The following is a 17,854-nucleotide window of genomic DNA, read 5'->3' as shown; positions in this document are numbered from 1 at the left end:
TAAGAGGAGCTTATCCAGTTCTTAGTGTGTTTGTGGTAAGGACAACAGGGAGGGAAAATACCCACAAAGCTGAAGCCTGAAAGGTGAGAAGTCCCCCCCCCCAAAGTGGAGCAGAAATGTCAAGAAGCCTCACAGTTGGGTCACCAACCTATGAAACTAGTTCTCTAGCTGTCTGTTTATCCATCCCCTCAGGTTAAGGACCATTTTACATATACTCAGCTGTCTCCCCATACTCAAAGGTATCTTTTTGACAATTTGAGCAAATGACTTATATACTTCATTTCCAACGCAACAAAGGGATGATTCTGCTCTCTGCACCTGAGCCTCTGAGAGGCAGCTGCTCAGAGTTCTTGTTCAGATGGGGGTGACAGGATGTTCTGAAGGATGGAAGCAAGTCAGGGTCTTTGGCTGTTTTGGGGAACAAAAGGGTGTGATCTTGGAACTATGGATCTATACAAACCCTTGCTTGGATTCTTCAAGGACCTAAAAACCACTGGGCAGGACCACAACTCCTATCTATAAGTTATGTGACATATCTTTCTTGCTGAGATGTTACAGAGATGGACTCAGAAGTGTGCTTATGTTGAACTGTCCATTCCAGCAACTATAGAACCTACTGCATCATGATGTCCTGGTGATGGGAATGAGCAGGAGCTGTGCTGGGAACACCAACTGGGATGTGGCACACTATTTCCATTTTTTTTCAAATGGCCATGCATTCCTGTTATCCCAATAAATAACAAGGAGAGAATAGCACTTTGATAATTTGAGGGTTCTTCTCTTCCTCTAAAACTGTACCCCACTAATCTGATGATGTGCAAGAAGACAATTCGTCATCAAAACCCCATGAGGAAAACAGCTATATAGACTATTTATCAAGTTACACAAATACACATGAGTCCAAGTGTGCCTATTGGAAGGGGAATGGCCACAAAAGGTATTCCTTGATTAATCTTTTTGAAACAAGCAATTGGGCCTCACTTGGAGAGCTCAGTGGACACACTCTGGGTCCATTTTACAAACAATGATTAGTTTTTCTCTTACAGGTTGGCAGTTTGCAGCATGGGCAGGCAATACCTTAGCTATGGCATTCACAGTGTGCATGCAGTCTTGCTTTGAGAAAACATCTAGGGGCTGCTCAAGCAAATCCCAACCAGCTACTGGAGGGAACATTATCACATGACTCCTACTTTCTTTCCCACTCTTTTGTTGGATAGGCTATAATAGCTCAAAGCCATGTACTCTGCAACAACACAAATATGTCAAAGTAAATTTAATATAGATTAAAATGTTAACATATATCATTCAATTAGTAACAAAGGCACTAGGTTATATACATATTCCCTTCCTACCACCCTCATATTAATGCCAAAAAAAAAATGCCTGCAGAACAGAGAAGGCAACTGGTGAGGAGTGTGAAGTATGAAAATTGTGTTCACTGGTGCTCCCCTGAAAACTCAGTTTTTTTCTCTCTTAAAAACTTCTCCTGTTGGTAAGATGCACAAGCAATTAAATTCCATTCACTGGCATGGCACCCAGAATAAGCCTTTGATTTTTAGGCTGTTTATGACTTTCCCAAGGGTTAATAATCTTCTTAAAGAGATCAGATTCTACTTCCTATTCTTCCGGAGACACATAATTTGGAGTAGCAAGAACACTGATGCTCAGGATGAGTGATTAGAGTTATAGCACGTCTAAGGGACTAGGTATAGAGAAGCTGTCTGTGACACACAGGACAGAGAGAAGATGGTTCTGGAAACCTAACTGCCATTTCTGCCACTCCAAAGATATAGCCTAAAGGTGTTTTGAAATAGAACAAGTCTGATTGAATTTGAAAAGGAAATTGGAATCTGCAATGAACTTTCAACTTCCCAAGGGAATGACTGCAAGTAATTTGTCTTGCCCTTGTATTTGCCTCAAATGAAGAGCGTGGAATTGAGAGTCTCGAAGGGAAGGGAGACCGGGTAGAATCAATAGGACTGATCTCAGTCTGGACGGAAAGGATTCCTATCTAGGTCAATAAGGATGCTCAGCAGAGCTTTCCTAGCTCTGTACCCAGGGCAGTCAAAGTAGGATAGGACATCCTTAGGGAGTGAGCAAGGGCAGAATGCACCTGCCAACCTGCAGCCACTGGGGGCACTCTTTCTCTAGTGCTGTCTTCCCCAGACACAACCGTGAGGGAAGTTCACAAGAACACCTGGAACTGGAGTCAACAAGAAATGCCCATCACGAACACTGATAGATTTCCCCAGGCAGCCATTCTCACCTGTGGCTTAAGGCCAGTCTGGCTGGAAACTTCCCTTAATCCACTGAGCTTTCTGTTGTAAGGGGCAGCAATGATCATGTTGATGATGATCACTATGATTCTCATGCTTTTGCTCCCAAGTAGTGGTGATATTAAGGTCACTAACTTCAATTTTGGAATGAACAGCCACACTTAGTGAGGAGAGAAAGGGTGAAGAAGGAAGAACATTTCTGAAGTGGATATTTTCCTATGTAAGGGAAGAGCCAACTTTTTGCAGCAGTGAATGGAAAATACTCTTAAAAATGATAGTAGATATCCATGGTGTCTGAGATGCACAAAGTATCCTAAATTTCTAATCCTTGGCATAGAAAAGATCCTATCCCTAAGCCCACCTCTTTTAGCCTGTTTTCGGTTTTAGTGTGTTTTCTGACAAAAACCACCCTGATTTATTAGTATGATTTCTGTATTGATACTTAAGAGGATGCTAGAAAGATAGGTCCCTGTGAAAGGAGTCGGCTGTTTTGCAATTAAGTAATTTAACATCCTACATCAGTATGTAAAGGAACCCAGATATTTCCTATGGAAATTTTGTAGCCTGTGCTTCAGAGTTATATGAAAAATATGTCTTCCAGAATCTGATTTTCCTCCAGGTCTTCAGGGCTCTTGTGTGTCCCCACTTTCTTCCAGGTAGATTTCTGAGGGCTAGGCCGGAAAGCACTCCACACTCCTGCTGCTCTGGAGGGATGGGGCTGAGATTTGGGAGCAGAATTTGGGCTCAGAGACTGAACCAAATCCAACAGAGATGTCTCATACCTGTAAGACAGCCCAGACAAAACAGGATCAGACAATTAGAACACAAGGGAACAAAAGTGTAGACAGAGGTTTCTGTGCCATCTGGTCCTGCTGCCATTTGGTCCCAAATAAACACACAAAGGAATATTAATTATAAACTGTTTGGGCAATGGCTCAGACTTCGTATAGGCTAGCTCTCTCCTAATTATTAACCAATTTATATTAATCTGTGCTTCTCCACATGGTTTTGGCTTACCGGTGATGCCAGAGTCTCTTGCTTTCTTGGCAGCTACATGATGTCTCTCTGCTGATTCACTCTCTATGTTCTTTTTTCTCAGCCTTCTCCTGGTCTGGTAGCCCCACCCATACTTCCTGCCTGGCTACATCCTGCCTGTCCATTGGCCAAACGAGCTTTATTCATCAAGCAATAAGAAAAGTATATAATCACAGCAAACAGAAGGACATCCCCATTACAACACCGCTTCAGAGATGTCCAGAGCCAGAGTTTGAGCACAGATTCCATCATGGGGAAACTTAAGGAGAAAATTCCCCAGGAAGGGTTTGTTTTATTCTTCTGTTGACTCCACCAGTCCTTTATAACTCAGGAAGGGAGACTGTAGAATAGGAAGATAACAGTGATGATAACACTTATACCAAATTAGGCTGAGGCAGGCAGTGGCTTCATTTCCCGCTGTGTGCAAGCTTCTCTGCTCCAGGACAGAGATGCTGCATAATTCTACATATGTTCTTTATGGCTTGAAAGTGATACAGTACTTCTTGTGTGGGACAGATTAGACCTTCAAAAAGAGAGGCACTCACAATGCTTACCCACTGAGCAAATGGGTCTTTTAACACATTTGGACTTATTTTCTTATTTTATGGGTGAGGAAACTGAAGTTCAGAAAGATGAGACAAGTGATTTGAACCACACCTCCTTTGACTTCCTAGAGTAGTGTCTTCAGTTTTTCTACAAAGACCAACAAATACAATAGTGGCGGCGTTTGCCTTTAATCCTAGCATTGTGGGGCAGAGGCCGGTGAGTTTGAGGCTGGTCTATGCAGTGAGTTCCAGGTCAGCCAGGCCTACATAATGAGATCATATTAAAAATGAATAATAAAGCAAAAGCAGCAAAAGAGAAAGATTGTTGCCTGACTATGTCTTAGTTTTTTTTTTAATAACTAGGCTAATCATAGCTGAAAGTATGCTTTTTCTCCAACAAATTAATCTAATGTACCAATACCCATCTTTATGGATCTGCTATTGTTATAGAAATTCCATTTCTCTGAAAGAAACATGAAATCATGGATTATACTGTGGGAAACAAATCATAAAGTTTGTGGTAGGCTGGGAGCAAATTGCTCCTCATAGGTAATTTCAATTGCACTTTTGCTATTATAAAAGTCCAAATAACTTGACAAGTCAAAAGACAACAAAGATTACCTAAAGAGAAAATCTTGAGAATCACACAATTTAGCCCAAGAACTATATATGCCATAAAGAAAAAGGCAAATGAATTCATATGTGATGTCACAATACATATCAGAATAGTGTCTTTACCAGCTCACATTATGTGAGCAGTTGTTCAGTGTCCTGAAATAACAAGATAGAGACTACAAAGTTATCTCTTGGTATCTGAATATTAATAGGACTTATCACTTATTTAGATTCACAAAATGCCATCCCTTGAAACATCTGGTCTGTGTTTTCACCACAGACATGAATTCTATTACTTCTGAACCTCACAGAGCCACACCCACATTTCCTAGTACAAAACTGACTTGAAGAGCTTCATTGTGGCAGAGTGATGAGCAAAAAGCTTGCTTGGTCTGCTTTGCCAGTCCTATTCTTGTCTGTGATGATGTGGCACTAATTCTATCTCCCTAGAGCTAGACATAGAGCTAGACAGAGCTAGATCCTATTCTCCATTTGTTTGCTCCTGATGACACTTGAAAGGCACAAAACTTGAGAGTACACAGTCTATGCTGATGTGACTTGGCTCCATACTACAAACTTTAGAGTCAGTCTGACAAGGTGTGCTGGAATAGCCTGAAGACAATTATTTCTGGGTTCATTCCACAGGTTGCCCTGGATGAGAAGAATTTCTCCATAGGCTACCACCAAGAGACATATCCCTCCTTAAGCTTTCCTGAATGAGAAGCCCCTCCCCATGCTGCTTCAAAGAGATGCCCCGCTCCATTGGTTGTCCATGATGGGAAACACTATTCCACAGGATGTGCCTGATGAAAAGCATCTCTACATTTGCTGCCCGAAACAAGAGGAACCTCCCCATAGGCTGTTACAGATGAGACATGATGACAGAGGTTTTCTTCCCCTTTCTGATATTTTGTGATTTCATTAGACCTCCCTGACTTTCATTCTTCTCCTGCCAGGGTTCAGTCCTTAGCTCCCAACTCTTTGGTGACTTCACTACTCTCAGTAGTGACTACTGAACACAGGTATCAAAATTGGCCTTAAGTTCCAGAATCACACAGTCAACTGATACCTGATACTTTTATTCAGATGTTCAATAGGAATTTCAAAATATCTAAAACATAACTTGGCATTTTTGTACAATCCTACTCCTTTCCTTTAATCTAGTTGTACAGATTAAAAAAAAAATCTGCTATCCTAGCCAAAACAATCCTGTACAATAGAGGGCCTTCCAGAGGCATCACCACCCCTGACTTCAAGCTCTACTACAGAGCTATAGTCCTGAAAACAGCTTGCTATTGATGCAAAAATAGACAGGAGGACCAATGGAATCAAGCTGAAAACTCTGGGATTAACCCACACACCTACGAGCAACTGAGTTTTGACAAAGAAGCTAAAATTACACGATGGAAAAAAGAAAGCATCTTCAACAAATGGTGCTGGTATAACTGGATTCTGACATGTAGAAGACTGCTAGACGCATATCTATAGCCGTGCACAATACTTAAGTCCAAATAGATCAAAGACCTCAACATAAACCTAGCCACACTGAACCTCTTAGAAGAGAAAGTGGGAAGTACCCTTGAATGATTTGGTACAGGAGACTGCTTTCCTGAACATAACACCAATATCACAGACACTGAGATCAACAATTAATAAATGGGACCTCCTGAAACTGAGAAGCTTCTGGAAGGCAAAGGACACACAGTGGACAAGACCAAATGGCAGCCCACAGAATGGGAAAAGATCTTCACCAACCGCACATCTGACAGAGGGCTGATTTCCAAAATACACAAAGAACTCAAGAAACTAGTCACCAAAAGACCAAACAATCCAATTAAACAGTGGGGTAAAGAATTAAATACAGAATTCTCAATAGAGGAATCTAAAATGGCTGAAAGACACTTAAGGATGTGCTCAATATCCTTAGCCATCAGGGAAATGCAAATCAAAACAACTCTGAGATACCATCTTGCTCCTGTCAGAATGGCTAAAATAAAAAACACCAAAGACAGTTTATGCTGGAAAGGATGTGGGAAAAGGGGAACACTCCTTTACTGCTGGTGGGAGTGTAAAGTCGTACAGCCACATTGGAAATCACTATGGTGGTTCCTCAGGAAAACTGGAATCAGTCTACCTCAAGATCCAGTAATTCCACCCAGGCACATTCCCAAAGTATGTACATTCGTACAATAAGGATATTTGTTCAACTGTGTTCATAGCAGCAATATTTGTTATAGCTAGAATCTGGAAGCAACCTAATTGCCCCTCAACTAAAGAATGAAAAAAAAAAAAAAAAGGTACATTTACACAATGGAGTACTACTCAACAGAAAAACAAAACAAAACAAAACAAAACAAAACAAAAACCCAATGGAATCTTGAAATTCTCAGGCAAATGGATGGAACTAGAAGAAACTATCCTGAGTGAGGTAACCCAGTCGCAAAAAGACAAACATAGTATTTTACTCATTCACATATGGACATTAGACATAGAGCAAAGGATTACCAGCCCACAACCCACACTACCAGAAAAGCTAGGAAACAAGGAGGAGACAAAGGGCAAAGGGACAAGATCTCCTGAGAAAACTGAGAGCACGTGGGAAGGGAGAGAGGGGGTTAGGAGAAGGAGAAGGGGAGAAGAGGAGGGGGGAGGAGGACATGAGGGAGCAGGAAGCCTGAGTCAGGGTAAGGAAAGAGGAGAGCAAGAAAAGAGATACCATAAAAGAGGGAGCCATATAGGTTTAAAGAGAAATCTGGCACTAGGGAAATGTTCAGAGATCTACAAGGATGACCCCAACTAAGAATGTAAGCAATGGTGGAGAGGCTACCTTAAATGCCCTTCCCTGATAATGAGATTGATGACTACCTTATATGGCATCCTAGAGCCTTCATCCAGTAGCTAATGGAAGCAGAAGCAGACACTCACAGCTAAACACTGAGCTGAACTCCTGGAATCCAGTTGCAGGCAGGGAGCAGTGATGAGCAAAGGGGTCAAGACCAGGCTGGAGAAACCCACAGAAACTGCTGACATGAACCCCAGACTGATAGCTGGGAAACCAGCATAGAAATGATCCAGGTTTCCTGAACATGGGCGTTAGTTAGGAGGCCTGGGCAGTCTATGGGGCCTCTGGTAGTGGATCAGTATTTATCCCTAGTGCACACATGGACTTTGGGAGCCCATTCCATATAGAGGGATACTCTCCCAGCCTAGATACACAAGATGTAACAGACTCTGATGATCCCCCATGGAAGGCCTCACCCTCCCTTGGGAGTAGAAAGGGGATGGGATGGGGGTGGGTAGAGGGAAGTAGAGAATGGGAGGGAGAGGTAACTGGGATTGATATGTAAAACAAGATTATTTCTAATTTAAATTTAAAAAAGAAAAAAAAAAGAACTGTAAAAGATTAAAATAAGTGACTAATTTAAAAAAAATCACAATTCTATCTGTGCCAGAGAGATGGCTCAGCCATTAAGAGTACAGGGGACCTGAGTTCAATTCCAAGCACCCATATGGAACAACTTGTAAGCATTTGATTCTAGCTCCAGGGAATCCAGTGTTCCTGGGCTCTGCAGGCACCTGTGCTTACACACACTCTCTCTGTCTTGTGCACACACACATATATGTAATTAAAAATAGTAGAAATAAATCTTTAAAAGCCCTGTTATCCTTGATTCCTGCCTCAGTCTGCAAGTGTTACACCCTCTACTTAGGAGGTCCTTCCAGATATTTCTTGCTCTATCCATTCATGAATGGTTTTGTTTAAATATCACTTCCTCAAAGCTGGCCTTCAAAACAACTATCATTTCATAGAAACTTTGTCTTACAATAATTTATTTTTCTAAAATTACTTAATAAGATATACCTTACATAAGTATGCTATAATTATCTTGTTATGCACACACATATATTTTTATTGTTTGCCTCCTTCAATAATATGTGATTAATTCAAATTTTCCTGTCATTGGAAAAGATCACCAAAGGCCAGGCTGACATGTTCATACTGTTTTGCCTTCCAGTTTTTTGTTGCATTTATTAAGAAATATTATCAGACCTGTAGCAAAAACTAACCTCAGAACTACTCAGTGTTGTGTAATAGTTATCAAAGCAAACTTTTCTCCTTCAGGAAAAATTGTGTCAGTTCTGAATTTACATAAAAATTACCCCCCCCCAATAAAACCAAAACAAACAAAAAAAAAAAAAAAAAAAAAAAAAAAACAAAAAACCTTGATCACTACTAAACCTCTAAACTACTGTCACAGGTCAGGGTATCTATCCTTCTGAGAAACAAAACAAAATAAAACATTGACCTGAGAGCATTAAAATTCATGAAAACAAGTGAGTTTTAGCACCAGCACAATTAATTCAATAACACACAGTAAATTCAAATGCTTCCCCTCAAAGTCATCGCTGCCAAACAACACAATGAACAACCATGAAGTACATGTCTTACATTTTCACAAGGTCTGTAAATTTGCCTAAACAAGACCTTCTCTTCTTCAAATAGTCACTATCAGTTGTAGCTCATCAGATTTCCCACAGGTTGTAATGAATTAGTGCTATCTCAACTGTTTTGAAAATATTCTTGTCTCTGTTCCACACAAACCATCCACAGAGGATAAGTATTTAGTCACTGTCACTATCGACAGTGGAACACTCTAACACTGGTCATGCCAACAAGACTAGAAAAGCATCTTAAATAATTTGCCTCTGACCATTGATGCCTCTCTCTTAAAAGCTTTATCTATTCAAAGGCTACAAGAGAGTCCTTGCTTTAAACACATCACAAAACAAAACAAAAATAAAACAAAATTCTCCTATTCAGCACACTGTTCCATGAACATTAGCCAGCTAGGTTTCCTCAGACTTAAGTCAGAGAATTTGTTTGGTTCCACTGAAGTTCCTGAGCTCTGGTCCTGAAAGGCAATTGTAGGGTTGGCCTCGTTTGTTTGTCTTCCAGGGATAATCGTCCTGTGCTCTGTTACAGACTGTCTGGAAACTTGTTTATATCTCATGGGGTTCATTGCTTCAGGTGAGAAGACAGTCTAGTCCCTGTTATTCCACCTTGCTTGGAAGCACACACTCCTGATAACAATCTGTATTTGAATTAAAAGTGACTTAAGTGCACGCTTTGAGAAAAGATCTCTTTCTTGTGGTATTATGGTTTTGCCATGGAGGCATCTGACCTTGTCTGCAAATGTTCATTATTCTGCTTGCCATTACAGGAACTTTTGGGAACTGATTTAGGATTGCATTCTGGAGTGCCAGAACCTAACAGATTTTTTAGAATACCCACATTAAAGTTATTATTAGAAGTATGCCTTGCTAATCATGTAATGACAGTTCATACTTCTAATTACCCAAGGAGGAAAAGGACAAATGGGATATTTGTTGAATGAAGGATTTCAGTGGCAAATAATCAAGTTTTACAGAGTGTATGAATGTTATCCAAGTGGACAACCAATTTTAACTAATTGAGGCACCAGTGTACAATAATACTAGCCATAGTCCAAACTTTACAATCCTAGTTTACACGTGCTTGTCACATAAACATGCAGAAATATGTCACCAAGTTGCTCCTTCAGCAGGTTCCCACAGCACACAGCCCAGAAGGGTTAGAGCAATAGAATGGTGGAAACCCACCATGCCAAAGGGGAAAGGCAATGCTTCCATTCAGAAATCAAGTTTAGCCCTCAAGAAATGGAAAGAGGGCATGTGGCAAAAAATAAAGTTCTTAATTTCTCTTCATCAAAGAGATTAGAAGGCTTTCAGAAATCCCTTTGAAAGAGAAAGTGGAAAGCAAGCAGAAACTTTGTAGAGGTTCCAATATAAGGATTACAAGAATTTTTACAGTAATCTTTTAAGCATTCTCATTAAATATAAGAGAATATAAACTTGTGCTCCTTGATGTCTTCCATTAGTCTCCCTACTCAGTAACCTTCTGCACATGTTATTGAAGTCTACAAGCCACAGGGAACCACATTACTCCCCAGACAACTAAACCTGCAGTTTCTATCTGCACCCTGTTTTCTCTCGTGCTGCAGTGAAGAAGCTCTGGCCCTTCCCATCTTCTTTGACCCTCAACACCCCAAGGACCCAAGGACTTTTATCATTTGTCATCATCACTGACCTCTCCTCTCAACTGTACCATTACCTTCAGTGTCTAATGAAAAACAAGCCATCATTCTGCAACCCTAGTTCTAGCCAACCAAGTGCAAGATTGATGGGGACCTTCATAATAGATCCAGATGTCACCTTTTAGGACCACTGGTCCATCCTAAAATTACTAGTATTCATTTCTTTCCTGATATGTAACAGAAGTTACAAAGACAGCATGACCTATGAAAGATCCTTGCTATGAAAAACTTGAACGTAACCAAACTGCCAGATGTACTTGTCAATTCATATGGAATGTATAGTACAGAGAAAGGCAAAAGATTCCTCAAGCGTATGATAAGCTAAGGAGAATGTGTAAAATTTTTTTTGCCAAATGAATCAGTTACTTAGACAACTAAAAAGGAAGGAAAGTATAACAGATTTAAAAACCGCCTCAGTGATCCATCGGCCACATGCTGTATGTGGTGTTTTGAGTAAGAATGGTTCCCTGGGCCCTGCTCCGCACCTGGGCAGCACAGTAGGGTTGACTCTGAGGACATGAGTGGGATAACTGGTACTGCCTTCCTCATCTGCAGTGTGGTGGTGGGGGTAAGGAAAAGATGGCTCTCCACTGCCTCCTGCTGCCAAGGGGGCTGCCCCCCCCACCGTTTACCACCTGAAGCACTCAGGATATCTCAAGGCATTACAAACTTAATTTTCTCTGGAACAAAGTCCTTACTGTTACCCCACAACTACCTATTTCCTCACTCCCCTATTGTTTCCATTAAAACAAACAAATGAGCATAAAAAGCAAGCAAGCAAGCAAGGAAGCAAGCAAGCAAACAAATACATTTTTATCCATTCTACCACCAAAGCCCTAAACCACAGCATCACTGTTGACACCTCCTTAAAAGGCCTTGTTATTTCCACACTCCAAACACATTGTGGTATTGTTTGTCTTATTCTATTTCAACCCTTGTGTCCCAATTACTATGGGCTATAATCTATACACAATAGCCTTGAGAGTTCTCCATTTTCCACAATGCAGTCAGTTTGTGCACAAAAGATTCTGTCAAGCCCCTTCAGTGGTATTTCTTTGGCAAGTTGATGGCTACTTTATGTGCCAACTTGGCTGAGAAATGATGGTAAGTTTGGCCAAGTCTGATGTACATGTTTCTATGCACACATTTTTTGGATGTATTTAACATTTACAGTCAGTCTGTTTTTAGTAAAGCAATTTTCCTCCATGGTGTAGGTTAGTCTATCCCAATGAGTTAGAGACCTCAAAAGGAAAGACTTCAGCAAATGAAAAAACCCCATCAATTACCACAATCACCAAACTTTAAGAGACGCCTCCTACAGAGAAGGGATGCTACTTCAGAACACACAGAAGCTCTCTGCCACAGTTTCCAGCCTGTTGACTGCTCTGTGGGTTTCATGCCACCACGAACTGCATACATCGATTCCTTCAAAATTCATTAACTTTTATTGATTGTTTTTCTGAAGAGCCCTAGTGAGTACAGGTAGCAAGATCCCAGGTTTTTCCCCGTCACCCTTTATAATCCATCTTCAATTTTAGGAATGCCATTGCTCCCTCAATCTCTTTGCCCACTCTTTTTAAAACAAGAGGGCACACATTGTATTATATGCATTGTATTATATACATTTGCATATGTATTATATGCAAAGTGTAAGAAGAATATTGTAAGACTAATAGTTGGATTTTAATAAGCCTCCTATTCTCCTGAATAACTGTTATTCATCCCGCTAGAGATGAACTAAAACTTCAGAAAAGCCATCCTTAGCTCCACTATCTAAGGTTATACCACTAAGCTGACCTTTAGTTCATAATCCTCTGTTCTTTTCTTTCACAGCATCAGCCATAACTTACAGGATTTTATTTGTTTGAGTCTGTCTGACATGTTTCCTCATCAGACTGGAAATGGTGAGGACAAGAACCAAATGTCTTGCCACTGTACCCTTACTGACAAGCACACAGTAAACAATGTGTCAAATTACATAGTTCTAATTATTTTCTTCAACATCTCAATTATTCAAGTAAACATAAGAGTCTGAACATGATGGCTCAGTCCTGATAGCAAGAGCACTGCTATCAGTTTCATGCCAGCCTAGTCCCTACATGGTGAGTCTCAAGTCATCCAGGGCTACTGAATGGCTACACAGTGAGATTCTGTTGAAAAGGTAAAGGAAGGATTTGTTCACATTTATAAAAGTTCTAAGATAAGACAATAAGGGGCGCTAATGTGACGAGGATGTGGAGAATACTTAATACCTGTTAGGGGAAGTGTAACTGGTGTAGCCACTACAGAAATCAGTGTGAATTCTCATCAATCTAAAATTAGGTCTGCCTACCATATGACTCGGCTATACTACTCTTTGGCCCAAAGGATTCTATATTCTACAACAGAGATACTTGCTTGGCTGCTTGAACACTGTGGTGGTTTGAAGAGGAATGGCCCAAACAGATTCACATGTGTGAATGTTTGGCCCATAGGGAGTGGCACTATTAGGAGTGTGGCCTTGTTGGAGGAAGTGTGCCACTGTGGAGGTGGGCTTTGAGCAAGTCTGGTCCATATGACACAGTTTTCCTTTCTACTGCCTGAGGATCAAGATGTAGGATTTCCAGCTTCTTTTCCAGCACCGTGTCTGAATGCTGCCATGTCCTGACATGATGAGAATGGACTAAAGCTCTGTACTGTAAGCCAGCCCCAATGAAATGTTTTCGTTTGTTAGAGTTGCCAAGGTCATGGTGTCTTTCACAGCAATAGAACACTACCTATGACAGCCATGCTTATTGTTTCTATAGTCAACATAGCTAGAAAATGAAAGCAGTTGAGATGCCTATAAATTGATGGATGCATAATAAAAATGTGGTACATATATACTATAGAATACTATTTCTAAAGAAAATTGAAATGATAAAATTTTCAGGTAAATGAATAGAGCTAGAAAATATTACACCAAGTAAGGTAACCTAGACCTAGAAAGACAACACTTAGCCTTGAATCTTTACATTTGAATGTATAACTTGGAGTAAATGTGGAAGCTAAGAAAGTAGGCGGGAACCATGGGAGGAGGAAGGGAGAAAGAGCTCTAAACAGGTGGATAACAGGACTAAGGTGCTATGAAGTGGGAGAAAGGATAAACAAAGGTGGGGATGACACTTAAGTAGGGAGAGTTTGGGAGGACAATGCAGGTAGGAAGCCATAAATAACAAAGTTTTTTTTAAATCACAGGGAAATCATTATTTTACAAGCTTTCTAACATCTAGCCATCCCTTACCCCCACAGAGATAGAGAGAGGATACATCCATATAAATATTATACACACACACACACACACACACACACACACACACACACACATACATAATGCAGTCAGTTTGTGCACAAAATATTATATATATATATATATATATATATATATATATATATATATATATTTGGGAGTTATAATCCATAGAGGGATAATGATCTATCTCTCCAAGGGCCATAAACTACCCAACAAAAATCACAGTGCCAGACAAGGACCTTTCTGGTTGTTGGCCAGGAGTTCCAAATGATCCCCCAAACAATTCAGGCTATTACCATTGCTCTTGGCTGCCTGCCATTATTTGAGGGTAAGACCCTATTGCTGAAAATATTACACACTTTTGTCACAAGACTTGGAGAAATCAAGGCGATAGTGACCTGGTAGCCTCCTCCTAAGGACTAGCTCTCATAGTGTCAGATAGTGTTATGCAAGCTACTGGAGGATAAAATTTCCAAGAATATATCCACACAATCCAGAGTAATTTTGGTGCAAAGTTTCTCTAAATCCAGCAGGAAGCACCCCCAGCTGGGTTTTTATTCCTAACAAAGGCATTCTGTGCCTTATTCTGAGTGGTCAAAGGATAGCCTTACGTTCTTATACATGGATGACTAACTAGAAAAGGCACATCTGTTAAGCAAATGTACTTTTGAGAGTGGCATCAACCTTGTGCACATACTTTTGTCTTAGAAAAACACTGACTAAGGGAGAGATTTTTGCCAGATGGTACCTTTATTAATCATTTAAAGATGGAAATTTATTTGTCTCATTTAACCCCATGATAGAAAAGACTGAACATTTTACTTATGTAGGAAACTACATTCTGGATTTGACAGAAATATTGCATCCCTGAACTAGCAACAATATGGCTGTCTGCACAAGACTAGGATTAAGCCATGACAGTTGATGTGCCCTTCTGAGGCAGAATCAGTTTTTTTCTCATGAAGAGTCCTTTGATAGCTTGCTCATCTCTATGTGGCTAGCCTTTAATTCATGTACACATGGACAACACTACCAGACTCAGTAGGTTGCTGTGTGTGTGTGTGTGTGTGTGTGTGTGTGTGAGAGAGAGAGAGAGAGAGAGAGAGAGAGAGAGAGAGAGGAGAGAGAGGGGAGAGAGAGAGAGAGAGAGAGGAGAGAGAGGGGAGAGAGAGAGAGAGAGTTATAGAAGAAGAGGGCATGAATTTGAGAGGGGGATAGAAGGGATATGGGTAGGAGTTGGAGGGGTAAGAGGAAAAGGAAGGAGTGAATATGATATAAACACAGTGTACTCATGTATAAAATTCTCAAACAATAATAGAAAAGAAAAAAGTACGTTTACTTAAGAAGATTCAAATATATAAAAAAAGCCCATTCAGGATCCAGTTTCTCCACTCAAATGACAATCCTATTCCCTGTCTTCAAAGCCAGTGCTAAGTCTAGTGCAAAAAGATTATAAACCCCTTCCAACACAATTACACATGTGTACACATATATACAAATTTGCACAGATACATGTATATACATATACTGAATGAAACTGGGCCATCTGTGTTTCCACTTATCAGCATGTTTAGCAGATCTCTGCACAACTGGCATTGGGGGTTGTATATAATTCTAAACTGGGGCATAGTGTCCTATTTTAGGGATGCTCCACTGCCCAAAAGTTATAGAGTCCCCACAGCTTTTACTATCATAATCTGGCTAATTTTGTATTTAGCATTAGTGTTCTGGTATTTTGCAGAGGGTAAAAACCAATCTGCATTTGGTTTTTAGGGTTGACTTTGGGGCAATTTTCTTGGAAACATCTTCCTTGAGCTCTACCCTTCTTCTACTACAAAGGTGTGGCATGTGTTAACATAACAAGTTTCAAGTAGAAAAAAAAAAAAAAAAAAAAAAAAAAAACAGATGGGGGTCCAGGAGCCACAGCTCAAACAGTTAAGAACAGAGCTGTTTCACCACACCATGAACAGCCAGGTCCAAGATCTTTTTCTTTCTGACTTTATTCAGAACATATCTGATCCCCGTGACAGGGTTGTTTTCTTGACACATCTACGACAAACAGCCCTCAGTCCTGAGTAAGAAATTATTACAGCATGACTGTTTCAAAGAGGTCAAGGTGATCACAGATTCTGTTACTTAGTTCTATGTACAACTGCAATTAAAATGCAGTCATGATAGCCACAAAGCTTAATTCTAATGTGGTTTCTCTCTGGCTTCTGTTTGGCATTGTGATTGTGCTGTTTACCAGGACTCCCACCATCACTATGTGCCATGAGAAGCTTCACCAGAGCCTGTGCCAGGATGCTTAGCCAGCAAAGTTTACTGAATAAATCTATTCTTTATAAAGTTAAACTGCATCAGGTATTTTGTTTTAGCAGAATACAATAAACTACAAACACATAATTCTGGTTTCAGAGAAGCACAGGTTGTGACAAAATGACTATGGAAGAATCTGACAAGCTTTTTGAGGTTTTTGTCATTTAAGGATAATTCTGTTATAGTCACCTTAGCATGTTAACACAGCTTCACTAAGACTTTTCTAGAAATAGTTCCAAATTAATACTATTCATAAAACATTCCATTTAAGGTAACAGTAAGAGACCATGTCCCAAAGTTGAATGCTGACTGTTAATTCTAATGTGTCAATTTATAATTATGGGATCTTGGGAAAACTGCATATTTTTCTAACCTTCACTTGTTTCTTCTATAAAATGGAAGTAAAAACAACAATATCTACCATTCTGATGTTTTATGATTACATACATCTACAGTGCTTAGTATATGTCTCATTAGTGCTCAATAGTAAAGCTATTACTTATTATTTAATTGTTGTTATGAAGAAGTAGAAATTTAGAGAAAGGTTAGGGGATCTGTAAAACAAATGAAATGCCCCAAACACTTCCAGTTAGTAGTGATGTTAAAAGCTATCATAACAAATTACTCCACGAATAAGCAATATTAAAGGACCAGAAATGAAACACAGGTAACTCACATTACCGACAAATCATTACCCAAAGTAAAAAGAAATCTGGGAAATGATGCAAGATATTACAAATGATTATTTGTAATAATAGATATCACAAAATGGAGTACTTTCCTTCAAAGGAGAAATATTTGTAAGTGAAAATGAAAAATGTTAACAACTTGGGAAAAAATGGGCAAAGGAGTCAGTTGGCAGAGTGCTTGTGTGGGATGCATGAAGCTCTGAGTTTGATTACCAGTACTACACAAAATCAGGTACAGTGGTACACTCTGGAGAAGGAGACAGGAGGACCAGAAGTTCAAGGTCATCACTGGCTATGTAAGAACTTGGAGGATAATTTGAATTATATAAGGTCCTGTCTCTAACTGAATGAATGCATGAGTAAATAAATAAAACAAATAGTAATTATAACAAGATATTATTCTCATTATCAGACTTGATACAGCATGAAAGCTTTTGGTTACCCTTTTATTATTAAAACTCTATTTTAAAGAACTTACAAATGAAAAATATGCAGTTAAACAGACTCAAAATATTTTCATCTCAACCAACTTCTATGTAGTTAGAATAGCTATTCTGAATCTGTGGAGCATCACATTGGATGTTACACTTTCATTATCAAATATGGCTTTAAGCACTTACCCACCACCCAAAATAAAAAATTATGACATGGTTAAAGCTAAAAATTCAGCTTCATATCCTCCTCATTCATGAATAAAGTATCTATTATCTGTGTTTTGAAGGAATGACAAAATACTTTCAAATATTGCAGGTGGATATACAATCACTCTTGAAACAGTTTATTAATGTCCTTAAGATGTTTTAATGAGATTATCTGACCTATAATCCCATCTCTAGAACTGAACCTAGAAATAACCTCTTATACACAAGAATGACATGGGTAGGAATAATCATTGAGCATGGTTTGTGATTACAAGAGTGAAAATAAACTAAACATCTGCTCACTGGTTGACTGGATAGTTGCATCATGGCTG

The 17,854-nt window shown here is 39.6% G+C and overlaps 1 protein-coding gene across 1 annotated transcript in view; it reads right to left on the bottom strand.

Annotated features, from left to right (window-relative positions):
- Positions 1–1,258: 1,258 nt before the first annotated feature.
- Kiaa1328 (KIAA1328 ortholog) overlaps positions 1,259–17,854 on the bottom strand; it is a 242,815-nt gene continuing 226,219 nt past the window's right edge. The window contains 1 exon segment of the mRNA XM_051202092.1: positions 1,259–3,058. Coding sequence (XP_051058049.1) covers positions 2,854–3,058 — 205 coding nt within the window. The 3' untranslated portion in view covers positions 1,259–2,853.

This window comes from Phodopus roborovskii, unplaced genomic scaffold, assembly GCF_943737965.1.
Source record: "Phodopus roborovskii unplaced genomic scaffold, PHOROB, whole genome shotgun sequence".
Classification (NCBI taxonomy): Eukaryota; Metazoa; Chordata; class Mammalia; order Rodentia; family Cricetidae; genus Phodopus; species Phodopus roborovskii.
The sequence above is the reverse complement of the archived record's forward strand: the minus strand, read 5'-3'. Positions and strand labels throughout refer to the sequence as shown.